Consider the following 15,749-nt stretch of genomic DNA (forward strand, 5'->3'; position numbering starts at 1 on the left):
TCAGTGGATAAGATAGAGGACGAAACTCAGCAGTTATATGCATGCATCAGATATGTACGAGGAAAACCGCTTATGCATTTTTAGCCGGAATTCAAAATACATTTTCATGACAACATATAACTGCTATCCGCTGGTATTGTCACTTCTGCCTGATGCCTTAGAAGATGAGTCTGATTTGTTGCATGATCAGTTAAAACAAATTGAAGAAATTCTTGCTACCAAGATTTGCTGAGTGGCTAACTGTTCCATGTTGCTTGTTTTTATTTTCTGTTACTTTCCTAAACCACCTCCGATCCACTCACACTCCCCCCTGAAAAGAAAATAACAGCATGGTTTTGAAAGAATATTTTTGCCTTTTTCGCTCGTAGAGCAGAAGTATTCATTGAGCCACATGGTCAAATAACTTGAATTAATCACCGATAACAATATTATCAAACTATAAGATTATGACTTCACTACTTTTCATTGCTTCCAGACGATGTGCACAAAATTAATACATTCAAGAAATTAATCAACTCTTTTCTGATAATGTGCATTACACTCTCCAATTGTGACTAAAAATAAATTGGGCATGATAAGCTTATATAATTCTTCTTTTTCTTGCATTATCAAAATTAAAGAATAATTTGATCTAATATAAGAAGCAACTATGGAAATGCTTTTCTACCAAAATGGATGATGGCTATGTTTTAGACTTGTCGGACTGAATAACCAAATGAGCTAATGTTGTCATGGCATGTGATTGGCCAGAGATAATTCCAGCAGTTGATGGATTTTGTGCTAAGATAATTGAGTATCCATCATCAATATTCTCCATCCCTTGTGCCACTAGTTGCCATACTAAACTCCCTCCCATAGTTCCACCTGATTTTGCATAATTATAGATGTTTCTGTATACGCTACTCATGAATGTGTCTCTTGCATTTAGATTGAATCCTCGATCTTTGCTTGACTTTCCAAATTCAGCTAGGACTAATGGCTTCTTTAGTATTGTGCTTGAATCTTGCCAATGACTTGTTATCCACCTTTGCATGAATGCCATTTGAGCATCATCATTTTGTCCCGACAACCTGCGATCAAAAATCTTGTATCATAATTCAAAGAATTTAAATTATACGTACGTACACATTGATATTATAATTTTTTTGTTCAACTAGTGTATTCTAGGTATTTTCTAGGTTACTAATTCTAATTTCTGTGAAAAGTTACATTAAGTTATCTTTTAAGTAACTTTGACGTTATATGGAATCTTTCACACTGTCGTCTATCAGTGTATAAAAGTTACTCCATTTGTTCCATCACTCTTTCTTTTATAGTCTTTTTTATATAAAAAATCAGATTTCTATATTTATAAAACAATTTTAACTTTAAATTTTATATTTCACCCTTAATATCATGATTTAGAGTCACATAAATGTCATAACTTGTTTAGGACCACATATTCTAGCTAAAAGTGTTTTTTAACCCGTCGAAACATAGTGAGTAAAATCTAAAGAACAAATATTCCTTTGTCAAAATTGGAGGTCTAGAAGAATTGCTTAATTACCATTGGTCAGTATATGCATGAATAGTGGCAAAATCAATCTCTTTGATGAGATGACTACTAATGAAGTCTGTTCCAACTTGGTAACCAGGATTAAATTGCTTCTTTTCAGGCATTGAATCACCATAAAATCCCTCCATTCCTATCTCCAACAAATGCTTCCTGTCTATTGATTTCACAAAAGTTGCCATTTCTTGAACCCATGCCTGTAAAAAATCGCACAATATTAGAAGGCCAAAAGACGTCACATTTGGAAATAACAAACTATTTTTCCCCTATATTTTTGCTCACATTTACTATTTTCCCAGAATAATCAGCTTTACAACGAGGCTCATTCATAAGTTCCCATGCCATTATTGTTGAATCATCCCTATAAGCCATTCCAGTGATAGTATTCAACCTTGTTACAACTTTCTGCGCAACATAAATATAATCACAGTATTATTAGTTACTTAGCTCCAGATTGAAATATAAACAGCCAAAAATAATTTTAAAAAATTCTACCAGTGGTATGAAAGAAATTAAATTTGTAATTTCTTAAATATATACTAGCAGTAGTATATATTGTCATACCCTAATATGATTCTTGTAATAATCTTTGAGCACTGGATGAGTGTAGAAATCGTCTTCACTGTTAATCTGGAGTACTCCTGCATTTCGTGCCCATTGAGCATATTGAGCTCTCCCTCCAAAATCATTATAATTGTTGACGAAGCTCAATATTAAGCGAATCCCATATTTCCTGGCTTCCGAGATCACAAAATCCAATCCCTGAATTTCATAAAAGGAGAAACTTATCCTATTAAAATATTTAGTAAAAATCTTAAAGCTCACTTAGAAGAGAATATTGTCGATATTAATATATAGTCCATGACAAGTGGGATTTTAATTTGGAAAATAAGAGTGGTTCTACTACATGTTAAAATAATTTATTTATGGTGTAATTTTTTCCTTTGTTAATTTATATAAGTTAAATCCTAAATATAATTACCTGAAAAACACGTTCATCATAAACACCAGGTGATATTTGTAATGCTGTATCTCCTCCATCACTGAAAGCCCAAGTTCGACAAACAGAAAGGCGAGCAGCAGATGCTTCTTGAAATACCTCAGAGACTTTGTACCTTTCACTAGGATCAGATGCTACGTGCATAAGCCAATAGGAGTTAAAACCATTGAATAGAAAAGGTGATCTATTTAGTACAAAATGTGCACCATTTGTTCTAACAAATCCTCTACTAGTTTTTCCTGGAACTCTAGCTTCACAAGCAAGAACTAGGAAGAACAATAAGGCAAAGAAAGAGCTTGTCATCCTAGTAAAATAAGCCATTTATATTTTGAAATAACAATGTGTTGATAGTTTGTATGATAGAAAAGAAAGAGGTGAGTTGCTATAGAGATGTTATTAGGGCTATTTATAGTTTCACGGGGTCGAGGGAACTTACCAAAAATAGAAGACAAATACATATAACTTGCAAGAATATTAGCAAGATTTTCGGGGTGAAGTTGGTAAGACGTTTTGCTAAATTTGGAAAATATGAAAACTTTATTTTAAAAGTTTAATCAAAGTAGACACAAGGCAAAGGTAAAAGCTGAATCTTCAGTTGAAGGAAATTAAACAAGAATGAAATAATTGGAACAAGAAAAAGAAAAAGGTGCTAAAATGTGGTTGACGTCCTCATATGCTTATCCATGTGGATTGTTTTAGATATTATAAGTTTATAGCAACTTGAAATCTCACAAAAAACTTATATCCTTTTTTGTCTGTTTTAATAAAAGTGATATATATGTATGATATTTAAAAATAATTTAACTTTAAACTTCTCATTTTATCCCTAATATAATATTATGATTCTATAGTCATAGAAATATCATAGCTTACATTGGACTAGATAATCTAAAAATCTTTTTTTCTATCTTAAACTCTATATATTTAATCAAATAGGTTGACATAAACAGAGAGTAAAACTTTGTGTTTTCAGGCCCACAGTTTGGAATGTTTTAAAGAGAAAATGCATGTGAAATTAGGAGAAGGAAGGGGAAGCGAATGAGCTAAGGAAGTTGAAAGAAATTAAGTTAGTTGGAAAACAAAAATAAGGAGTTCTACTTCTAACTGAAACTCCACGGAATCTGCATGAATGTTTAGGAAAAAAAAGGAAGCAGGGAAATATGGCTGCTAAAAGAGTAAAAGTTATGAAAATGGCTGATGCTTGCATTCCATGTGGTTTAGCTACATTTGCTGACATTAACTTTTAATAAACATAAGTTTCTTTGGAATTTGAACTTCCAAGATTCTATTGCTAGTAGCAAGTCATAAAAGTAGGTCTATGAGGAAAACTTTCAGTTAATTCAGATATGGTCAAAATTGGACTCTTCATGACAACAAAAGAGAGTGAAGAGTTAGGGTGTGTTTGGTATTGAAGAAAAATACTTTCTCTAGAAAATCTTTTATTGAAAAATAAGTAGTTTTCTTACTTATTTTTCGGTGTTTGATTAGGTAGCAGAAAATATTTTTGAAAAATATATAATTTAGACAAACACGAAATGGATAAGGGCGGGGGAGGGTGTTAGGTTAGGGCCTAGGCCTCTAGGGGCCGAAGTGGCGGCAACGATATTAGGGGGAGGGGTGGAGGGTTGGGGTGGAAAATAGGGTGAGGAAGGTTGAGAAGGGGTTTTGAAAAATATTTTTCGTTCTTTTGGTAGGGAAATTATTTTCCTCCAACTGGAGAAAAATATGAGGAAAATATTTAAGCCAACAAACATAAAAATAATGGATGATATTTTCTAAAAATTATTTTTCTTCATACACACCCTTAATAACTGGGTAGTTAGCCTTTTCTAAAAATATATTTGGTTTTTTTTACTCCTCTATTTTAATTTATGTGGTGGTTGTTAATCTAGCACGAAATTAAAGAAAGAAAAAACGACATATAAAACTTATGTTTTAAAACATCTCATGATATTTATGTGGTTACAAAAAGTATATTGTTAAGAATAAAATAAAAAAATAAAATTACATATAAGTATACATGTGCCCTTTTGCTTTTTGAAAATAGTTAAATTGTTTACATTAAATAATACTAATTTTTCATCTTAGCTGCACGATGAAAGCAAAATTATATTTTCCTGTGCTATACACATGACCTTATGACCTAGGCCACATTCATCTTGGCTTAGAATAATTATCATGGTGAAACACCATATATCCCATTAATAACTTTGAGTATCCGAAAAGTTGATTTTATAAGGATTTTATAAGCTGAAAAGAAGGAATTGTTTTTCTTTTTCTCCTTAAAACATGCATATTTCCAACGACAATAAGAAGCTTCATGAATAGGGTATGAACATAGCTCCAACTACCAATGCCTTGGGAAATGCTTAAAGGAGAAATATATATGAATTTTCCATTCATCACATATTCATGCATGAAAACCATAGGAGTCGTAAGTACGAGGAATTAGCAAATTTGATAATAAAGAGGTAATAAGACCCTTACGACTATTCTAACTGTTTTGTTGCTTTAAGAAAATTAATTTTTAAATTAATTAGCCTAACATAAATTATTATTTTCTAAAAGTATTTTAAAAAAAAATACTTTTAACAAAAAAATCTTTTCAAAACAAATAAATTTTGAAGCTTGGCCAAACAGACTATAAGTTCCCTTCCGATTTTGCATGATCTTTTGCGTTCTTGATTTCAATGGTTGGCCAATCAGAAAAACTGAAAGTATTTCCCCTCAATAGAGTATTCCTTTTTTCATTTTGTTCTCCTTCAAATATCTATAAGTTCAATAATTAGCAATAAGAAAAAAAAATTTAATTTGTGTGAATAATACTTTTTCTGTAATATAATACACGGTTAAGTTACATACAATCATATTTCATTGTACTATATATGATACCATCTATAAAAGTTCAAATGATTTACTATTTTTATGCTTTACTTTTTACGTTTTCAAAATAGTTCAATTCTCATTACAAATAAATAGAGGGCAAGCTAGTCACTTCTTTTCCTTTTATTCAGGAAGTGTTGGTTACTCCTAAATTGTTTTTGGTAATATGATCACTTTAAAGTTTGGTGTTAATTTCATAAATCACATTGTATAGTCGCTTTCAAAATAATAGCCGAAAAAATATATTTTTTGTATATATATACACATTCTGTATTAACATATAGAAAAATTATAAAAATTTTATACACTTTTTCGACTACCGAATGTAAATAGTTTCTGACACGGGCTAAAAGTGAAAAAAGCCCAAGCTGATAGTATTTGAGAGTGCATGACGGAAATGTGCATAAATAAAAGCATTAAGAAGACATGTTATTGGCAAACACTTGGGTCTCTTTCTTTTTTTTTCCAAAATTAAGAGAATTTTAGTGAGGAATCTACACAAAATATCTATAAAACCTAAACTATTTATCTACCCTAAAATTATTCATGCCTTTTTCAAAATTTTATTAAACAAAAATATTTACTTTTAAATGTTGAATGGAGGTTGTGTCTAAAGTTGAGCCAATTTGGTGGATTTTTTGCAGAGTTGTGAAATTTGGGGGTTGAAATTGAGTTGAACTAGCGAAGAAGATGAATCTATACTATATACCAAAATAGTATACATGTATACCGGTTTGGCATCATAAAGGATTGGGCTCTTTTTTGAAAGAATGAACCATACCTATAATGATATATACCATGTGGGTATCATAGAGGACTGACGAGTATTTTTTTTCTGTTAAAGGAATAAACTAATCTTCAATGATACCCTATTAGTATATGCTATATACCATGTTGATATATTTTTCATTGAAACCTTTTTCAATGTTTCAATAGAGTTTTCACGCCTTTTTTTTAATTTTGTCTTAAACAAAAATACTCAGTTTGAAATGTTAAATGAAGGTTGTGGCTAAATTTTAAGCTAATTTGGTGGATATTTTGCACTAGAGCTGTAAAATTTGGTTGAAATTAAGTTGAGGTAGCGAAGTAGAAGAATTTGTATTGTATACCAAAATGGTATACTTGTATATTAGTTTGGTATCATAGAGGACTGGGCTCTTTTCTGAAGGAATTAACCAGAACTCTATCTTGTCAGTATATAATATATACCATGTGGGCATCATAGAGGGCTGACGAGTATTTTTTTTCCTATTAAAGGATTGAACTAGTCTTCTATGATACCTTGTTAGTATATGATATATACCAGGTTGATATCGTTTTCATTGGAACCCTTTTCAATGTTTCAATAGAGTTTTCACGCCTTTTTTAAATTTTTTCTTAAATAAAAATACTCAGTTACAGCTAAATTTTAAGCTAATTTGGTGGAGATTTTACACTAGAGATATGAAATTTGGGTTGAAATTAAGTTGAGGTAGCGAAGTAGAAGAATTTGTATTGTATACCAAAATGGTATACTTGTATATCAGTTTTGGTATCATAGAGGACTGAGATCTTTTTTTGAAGGAATTAACCTGAACTCTATCGTGTCAGTATATAATATATACCATGTGGGTATCATAGAGGACTGGCGAGTATTTTTTGTTTCTATTAAAGGATTGAACTAGTCTTCTATGATACCCTGTTAGTATATGATGTATACCAGGTTGGTATTGTTTTCATTGGAACCTTTTTCAATGTTTTAATAGAGTTTTCACGCCTTTTTAATTTTTTTTTCTTAAACAAAAATACTTAGTTTGATATATTGAATGGAGGTTGTGGCTAAAGTTTAAGCTAATTTGGTGGAGATTTTATACTATAGCTGTGAAAAGTGGATTGAAATTAAGTTGAGGAAGCGAAGTAGAAGAATTTATATTGTACACCAAGATGGTATACTTGTATATCATTTTGGCATCATAGAGGACTGGGCTCTTTTTTAAAGGAATTAACCAGAACTCTATCTTGTGAGTATATAATATATACCATGTGGGTATCATAGAGGATTATCGAGTATTTTTTTCTGTTAAAAGAATGAACTAGTCCTCTATTATACCCTGTTAGTATATGATATATACCAGGTTGGTATCTTTTTCATTGGAACCTTTTTCATTGTTTCAATAGAGTTTTCATTCCTTTTTTTTTTTTTAAATCTTTTCTTAAACAAAAATACTTAGTTTGATATATTTAATGGAGGTTGTGGCTAAAGTTTAAGCTAATTTGGTGGAGATTTTATACTATAGCTGTGAAAAGTGGGTTGAAATTAAGTTGAGGAAGCGAAGTAGAAGAATTTATATTGTACACCAAAATGGTATACTTGTATATTATTTTGGTATCATAGAGGACTGGGCTCTTTTTTGAAGGAATTAACCAGAACTCTATCTTGTCAGTATATAATATATACCATGTGGGTATCATAGAGGACTGTCGAGTATTTGTTTTTTCTGTTAAAAGAATGAACTAGTCCTCTATGATACCCTGTTAGTATATGATATATACCAGATTGGTATCTTTTTCATTGGAACCCTTTTCATTGTTTCAATAGAGTTTTCATTCCTTTTTTTAAAAAACACATTTCTAAAACAAAAATACTTAGTTTGAAATGTTGAATGGAGGTTGTGGCTAAATTTTAAACTAATTTGGTGGAGATTTTGTACTAGAGCTGTGAAATTTGGGTTTAAATTAAGTTGAGGTAGCGAAGTAGAAGAATTTGTATTGTATACCAAAATATTATACTTGTATATCAGTTTGGTATCATAGAGGACTGGGCTCTTTTTTGAAGGAATTAACCAGAACTCTATCTTGTCAGTATATAATATATACCATGTGGGTATTATAGAGTACTGGCGAGTATGTTTTTGTTGAAGGAATGAACTAGTCCTCTATGAGACCCTATTAGCATATGCTATATACCAGGTTGGTATCATCAAGACTGAGTGTTATTTTGGAAGGAATGCCACATTATATCCTGTCAGTATATGGTATAGACCATATAGGTATCATAGAAAACTTAGTATATTTTTGGAAGGAATAAACCATACCTCTATGATGCCCTGTCATAATATGATTATATACCATGTGAATATCATAGTATGCTATAACAATATACTTCAACTGCTACTAATATACTATTTTTCGTATACTATATGCAAAAGTAAATTATTTTCTCATAATTAGTATAAGAAAAATTAAATTAAATAAAAAGATGTACTATATTGGTTATTTTTTTTATTGATATAATAAAAACAATGAGAGAGAAAAGAACAAAAATAGAGGAGCAAAAAAGATGTGTAGAATTAGATTATGAGGAAAAATAGGAAATACAGAAAAACTAATTTAAAAATAATATCAGAAAAGGAGAAAAAGGAAAAAAGTGCAATGAAAAAAGAGAAGAAAAAATATGTACAATGTATAAGTTATTCTAATAATTGATTTAGAGAAAACAATGAGATAAAAGACATAAGGTATATTATACCAGTTATATTAAAAAATAGTGAATGAATATTTACTATATTAGTTATCTTTTATTACTGTATAAAATAAAGAAGAATAAAGAAAGAAAACTAAAAAGTGAATGTGATTAGATTATGTAGGGAAAAAAAGAGTTAAATGAAATTAGAAAAGGAACCAGAAATAGAGAAAAATGAACAAAAGGAAAGAAACAATAGTTAGATTGATTCAAATGCTATACAAGATGGTTTACATTAGACAAAATGTTTAGATTTATTAACTCAAGTAGTTAGATGTCAGATTGACCCCGAAACTAGGGATGATTTGTATGAGACCAAAAAGCTTAAATATTTAAATAGTTACTTGTAAGATTTACTTTGAAAGCTGCGAGGAAACAAAATCTACTAGGGATGGGTTGTATTAGACCAAAAGATTTTCCTTGTCTGACGTTTATAAAATCTTAATATTGGATTTAAAGGCACATAATTTCTGTCTAGCTGGGTAATAGCTTTTGCAGCACGGCATCTCTATTGAAAGAATCCCACTGTATAAAGCTAGAAGCTGGTCCTAGGTTATAATTGCTTGGAGAGATTTGGTGAAAAGAAGGGTAGCATTTTAGCTTCGAGACATTTATCTAGTGGTTCAAAAAACAGTGTACTTCATGGTAGTGTCTGAAAAGAACACGTATTGGCGTGAGTACATGATATGCATCTTCATCCTCTGTGTATGATAAATTCAGATGTTGGAGTCAACACTAATGTAGAGATTTGTCATAATCATCTTCACCGCAGCTTGTTGTTATCTCCCACAGACAAGAAAGCTCTTGTTGGTGGTAAAATGAGAAAGAGACGGATTTCCGGAGTCTAGAGTCTGGTCGGAGATATAACCAATAACAATAACAACAATAACAACGACCCAGTAAAATCCCACAAGTGGAGTTTGGGGAGAGTAGTGTGTACGCAAATATTATCTCTACCCCGAGGGGTAGAGAGACTGTTTTCGATAGACCCTCGGCTCAAGAGAACGAAAAGAGATAATATATATATATCAGTACTATCAACAAAAAATCATAAAAATAATAACATCAACACAAGAACCAGTAACTAGATGGAAAGCAGAAATAATAACCAGTAAATAAGGCCCGACACTATGAAAACGAAAGAGTAGTGTAAACACAACATTGACCACTAAGCATTCTAAGAGTAAATCCTATCAGCCTAGCCTCACACTGGTAGACTAAATATGCTCAACTACCTCCTAACCTACAACATTAATGCTCGACCTCCACCGCTTCCTATCGAATGTCATGTCCTCGGAGATCTGAAGCCTCGTCATATCCCGCCTGATCACCTCTCCCCAATACTTCTTCGGCCGCCCTCTACCTCTCCTCGTACCCACCAACGCCAACTGCTCGCACCTCCTTACCGAGGCATCCAAGTTTCTCCTCTGTACGTGCCCGAACCATCTGAGTCTCGTTTCCCGTATCTTGTTATCAATGGGAGCCACGCCCACCTTCTCACGAATATCTTCATTCCTAATCTTATCCATCTTAGTGTGCCCGCGCATCCACCTTAACATCCTCATTTCTGCTACTTTCATCTTCTGGATATGTGAGTTCTTAACTGGCCAACACTCAATCCCATACAACATGGCCGGTCTAACCACCGCTCTATAAAACTTACCTTTGAGTAGTGGTGTCACTTTCTTGTCACACAGGATTCCAGATGCTAACCTCTATTTCATCCACTCAACCCCTATACGGTGTGTGATGTCCTCATCGATCTCCCCATCCCCCTGCATAACTAACCCAAGGTACTTGAAACTGCCTCTCTTGAAAATGACAATCGATCCAAGCCTCACGTCTATGCCCGCTTCCCTCCATTTTATATTGTATACCAAAATTGTATACTTGTATATGAGTTTGTAATCATAGAGGACTGAGCTCTTTTTTGAAGGAATTAACCAGAACTCTATCTTGTCAGTATATAATATATACCATGTGGGTATCCTAGAGGACTGCCGAGTATTTTTTTTTTCTGTTAAAGGAATGAATTAGTCCTCTATGATACCCTGTTAGTATATGATATATACCAGGTTGATATCATTTTCATTGGAACCTTTGTCATTGTTTCAATAGAGTTTTCATTCCTTTTTATAAATCTTTTCTTAAACAAAAAATACTTAGTTTAAAATGTTGAATGGAGGTTGTGGCTAAATTTTAAGCTAATTTGGTGGAGATTTTGCACTAGAGCTGTGAAATTTGGGTTTAAATTAAGTTGAGGCAGCGAAGTAGAAGAATTTGTATTGTATACCAAAATATTATACTTGTATATCAGTTTGGTATCATAGAGGACCGGCTCTTTTTTGAAGGAATTAACCAGAACTCTATCTTGTCAGTATATAATATATACCATGTGGGTATTATAGAGTACTGGCGAGTATTTTTTTGTTGAAGGAATTGACTAGTCCTCTTTGAGACCCTATTAGCATATGCTATATATCAGGTTGGTATCATCAAGACTGAGTGTTATTTTGGAAGGAATGCCACATTATATCCTGTCAGTATATGGTATAGACCATATAGGTATCATAGAAAACTTAGTATATTTTTGGAAGGAATAAACCATACCTCTATGATTCCCTGTCAGTATATGATTATACTACAACAATATACTTCAACTGCTACTAGTATACTATTTTTCGTATACTATATGCTAAAGTAAGTTATTTTCTGATAATTAGTATAAGAAAAATTAAATTAAATAAAAAGATGTACTATCGGTTATTTATTTTTATTGATATAATAAAAACAATGAGAGAGAAAAAAACAAAAATAAAGGAGCCAAAAAGATGTGTAGAATTAGATTATGAGAAAAAATAGGAAATACAAAAAAACTAATTTAAAAATAATAAAAATAATATTAGAAAAGGAGAAAAAAGAAAAAAGTGCAATGAAAAAAGAGAAGAAAAAATATGTACAATGTATAAGTTGTTCTAATAATTGATTTAGAGAAACAAATGAGATAAAAGACATAAGGTATATTATATCAGTTATATTAAAAAATAATGAATGAATATTTACTATATTAGTTATCTTTTATTAACGTATAAAATAAAGAAGAATAAAGAAAGGGAACTAAAAAGTGAATGTGATTAGATTATGTAGGGAAAAAAAGTTAAATGAAATTAGAAAAGGAACTAGAAATAGAGAAAAATGAACAAAAGGAAAGAAACAAAATAAAAATAAAGGAGCTAAAATTGAGTATGGAATCAAATTATGGTAAAAAAATAAAAATAAAAAGTAATATGATTGAAAAAACATAACAGAAAGGGAGAAAGAGCAAAAAATAACGAAAAAGAAGAAAAAAAAGGAGAAAAAGAGTCAATTACCCACAAAAATGGATAGGAATGATAATTAATTTGATGAGTATAAAAGTAAATAAATAAATAAGGGTAATTAGTTTGATTTTTATGGGTAAAGCTATAAAACTCTCACTTTTAATTCCTCCACTTTAGGGGCCGAAAATTGCCCCAAATTGGGAGTCTATTGATATAGGCTTTTGGGCGCTAGCAAAGGGAACTTTTCATGAGTATAGCCCAACGCGATACATTGCACTCACGTAATTATATTTTTCAATTTATACCTGTACTGTATAGTTCACATGTTGGTCCGAGCTTCCCTGAGTGTGTATATATATATATATATATATATATATATATATATATATATATATATATATTAACCTGAATATTAGGGTGCAGTGGTTGTTCAAACTCTGATCCTGGAAGTGAGACCAATGGTTCTTGAAAACCTGCAAGGAAGTTGCCATCGGACGATAAGTCTAATAACCTATTTGACCAAGCTGGAGAAATCAACTTTTTTTGAGAAGTGCTTTTTTCAAAAGTGATTTTGAAAAAAGTACTTTTGGACAGAAACAGTTTGTGTTTGGCTAATCACTCTGAAAAACACTTTGGAGCAATAATTTGTGTTTGACCAAGCTTTTCAGAAAGTGTTTTTAAGTATCAAATTAATATATTTACTTAATAGTTAATATTATAAGTAAATAAATAATCTCAAAAATTTGTTATTACATGCAATAATTAAATCTTTTCATTTTATTTAAGTAAAATATGAAAATAAAATTTAAAAGTACTTAATTCTTTTAATATAAGTTAAATATATTAAAAATCATTCAACAAATATAAAAACATTCACCCCTAAAGTCACTATATATTAGAAAGCTATCCTAAAAATAATAAGAAATATGTATACATTAATATCATAAGTATTAGGTTTAACGATTATTTTGGTATATACTATATTTTGTTAAGGGTATTCTTGATAAGAAGAAAAGTCAAAACTACTTCTGCTTCTGCTTTTGGGAAGAAATTACTTTTTTCTGCTTCTCAGAAAGTGATTCTGTTTGTTCCCAAAAACCTTTTTTCCCCAAAAAAAAATTTGGCCAAACACCTCAAGTTAGGAAAAAAGTATTTTTGGGGAAAAAAGCACTTCTAGCCTCTTGAATAAATCTCCACCAAAGACTTTAAATTTTGGGACAACTTCCTTAGACTATTTCCAACAAGTCTAAACAACATATATTCCAAATTTCTCACAAACATTATACTCCCTCCGTTTCAATTTATGTGAACCCATTTGACTGGGCATGAAGTTTAAGAAAAGAGAGAAGACTTTTGAACTTGTGGTGTAAAATGAGACACATATATTTTGTGTGATTATAAATCATTACATAAAGGTAAATTGTTTCCAAATAAGGAAAGAGGTCATTCTTTTTGGCACGGACTAAAAAGGAAATATGTTCACATAAATTGAAACGGAGGAAGTATTAGAAATTTAAACGCACTTCTTCAAGTTTGTTCAACAATAATGAGTTACCTTCGAATATGATTTTCACCGCCCAAATATTACAAAATCTATGTTCTAACCACGATCTACTATTTTTCTCTTGTTCTTCGTGTAAAAGAAAATAAAAAAGAATGAGGTAAGAAATAGGAAGAGATCTGCTATGTCATGAAGAGAGGAGAAAGAAGAAATGAGAAGATAGAGGAGGAGTGGAGTGAGAGAGATGCGTATAGTGTCTGCTACTACAGTGTAAAGAAAAGAAAAAAAGATTAAACTCAATTGTGTAACAAAAAAGAAAGGGTGCTAAATAAGTCCATAAACTTTAATTAGTTAACCTAAATCAACTCAACCTTGAATACCGGACTATGACGACCTATGTATTGTTATTAAAATATGATCTTCAACAATCACAATATCTCAATTAAGTCAACATAATAGTGCCACGTGTGACATTTATACATAATAAAAGTATGTATTCATGCCTCACCGATATGAGGACCTTTTCGCGCGGTCAAGCTCGCATTTACGGTACTGGAGGGGGCTGGGACAATTTTGCTTTTGCGAAGCTATATTCGATTTTGCGATGGTGGTGGTCATCACTTTTGCTATGGTTTTGTCACATTTCGACTCCGAGGGAGTTAGGGTGCGAAGCTTTATTCGCATTTGTGGATTTTCCAGGTTCGCATTTGCAATGAAGGCATCGCTTTTGCGATATCGGAGGCTCAGAGGCTGGTTTGCAAATGCGACCAGCTGTTCGCATTTGCGAATAAGAGTTCGCAATTTGCGATATCTGTAGCTGGGTAAAGGTTGGGGATTTCGGTACGTAACTCATTTTATACCGTTTTTGAAACCTAGACTCTATAGAGCCAATTTTTGGAGAATAATTTTTTTTCCCGCTTCATAGGTTAGTAATCTTCTTGTTTTTGTTCAGTTTTCATTACTTTTTTTTTTTTTTAATTTATGAACTTCACTATCAAATCTGAGATTCCTAGAGTAATTGATGGTTTTGGGTAGAATTTAGAAATTTTTAAAAATTGAGATTTAGGCCTCAAATTGAGGTCAGATTTCGAAATAAATCACATAATCGGGCTCGAGGGTGAATGAATAATCAAGATTTGGTCTTAATTTGGGATTTTGATCACGTGGGCGCGAGTTGACTTTTTGTTGACCTTTTCAATTATGATAAAGATTGAATCCTTTTTATTCGAAGGTAGTTTCTAAAGCTTGTTTTAACTTGTTTACACAATAATTGATTAGATACAGGTGGTTTGAAGGCTTGTTCTAAAGGAAAAGTCGTATGAGATTGTTGATCTTGTTTCGAAAAGAGGTAAGTGTCTTGGTTAATCTTGATTTTAAAAAATAAGATATAATCGAGTATATTTGCTATGTGATCTATGTGTTGGAGCGACGTTTATGTAAGGTGACGAATGTATATGCGTCGGTCATGGGATAAGCAAGCGAGTAGAATTAGCCTTATGGGTGCTATGTTACTTTGTGTATTATGTCTTCCATGCATTAGATAGATTGTATAATTCTTTAATTTTTCGTATTCATGTTATTTCCTATGTTGAGATATTGGGCGTTGAGATCGTCGAATTTTTGATTGGTTGTTGGTGCTAAATTATTGGTAAATTCTCATATGACGAGTTGTGTTCAAATACTATCATTGATGTTGAATATGCTTCCCACCTTGCTTGGGATTGTGTTGTATGTGATGCCTTGGTGAGGAAGAGTGAAATGCACGAAAGGTGTTGCCATGCTAGTCAGAAAGAGTGAAATGCATGAAGTGTGTTGCCGTGCTTGTGAGGAAGAGTGATTGTGCAAGAAGGGTGTTTCCATACCTTATTCATATATTGATATTATTGCACGAAGGGTATTTCTGTGCTTGAGTGAAAGTGAGGATGCGCATGAGGAGTGTTTCCGTGCTTGTTTTTATATTATAACATAAGGATGAGAGTAAAAGCACGAAG

The 15,749-nt window shown here is 31.8% G+C and overlaps 1 protein-coding gene across 1 annotated transcript; it reads right to left on the reverse strand.

The window, feature by feature from the left end:
* Nucleotides 1–490: 490 nt before the first annotated feature.
* LOC107817877 (mannan endo-1,4-beta-mannosidase 5-like) lies at nt 491–2,921 on the reverse strand. Its single transcript, XM_016643765.2, has 5 exons — nt 2,535–2,921; nt 2,117–2,314; nt 1,835–1,957; nt 1,547–1,749; nt 491–1,070 (listed from the first exon to the last, which is right to left on the reverse strand). The coding sequence occupies exons 1-5, from the start codon at nt 2,871–2,873 to the stop codon at nt 683–685; spliced, it is 1,251 nt and encodes a 416-aa protein (XP_016499251.2). The 5' UTR covers nt 2,874–2,921; the 3' UTR covers nt 491–682.
* Nucleotides 2,922–15,749: the final 12,828 nt, after the last annotated feature.

This window comes from Nicotiana tabacum, chromosome 4 (genome assembly GCF_000715075.1).
Source record: "Nicotiana tabacum cultivar K326 chromosome 4, ASM71507v2, whole genome shotgun sequence".
In the NCBI taxonomy this organism is placed as follows: Eukaryota; Viridiplantae; Streptophyta; class Magnoliopsida; order Solanales; family Solanaceae; genus Nicotiana; species Nicotiana tabacum.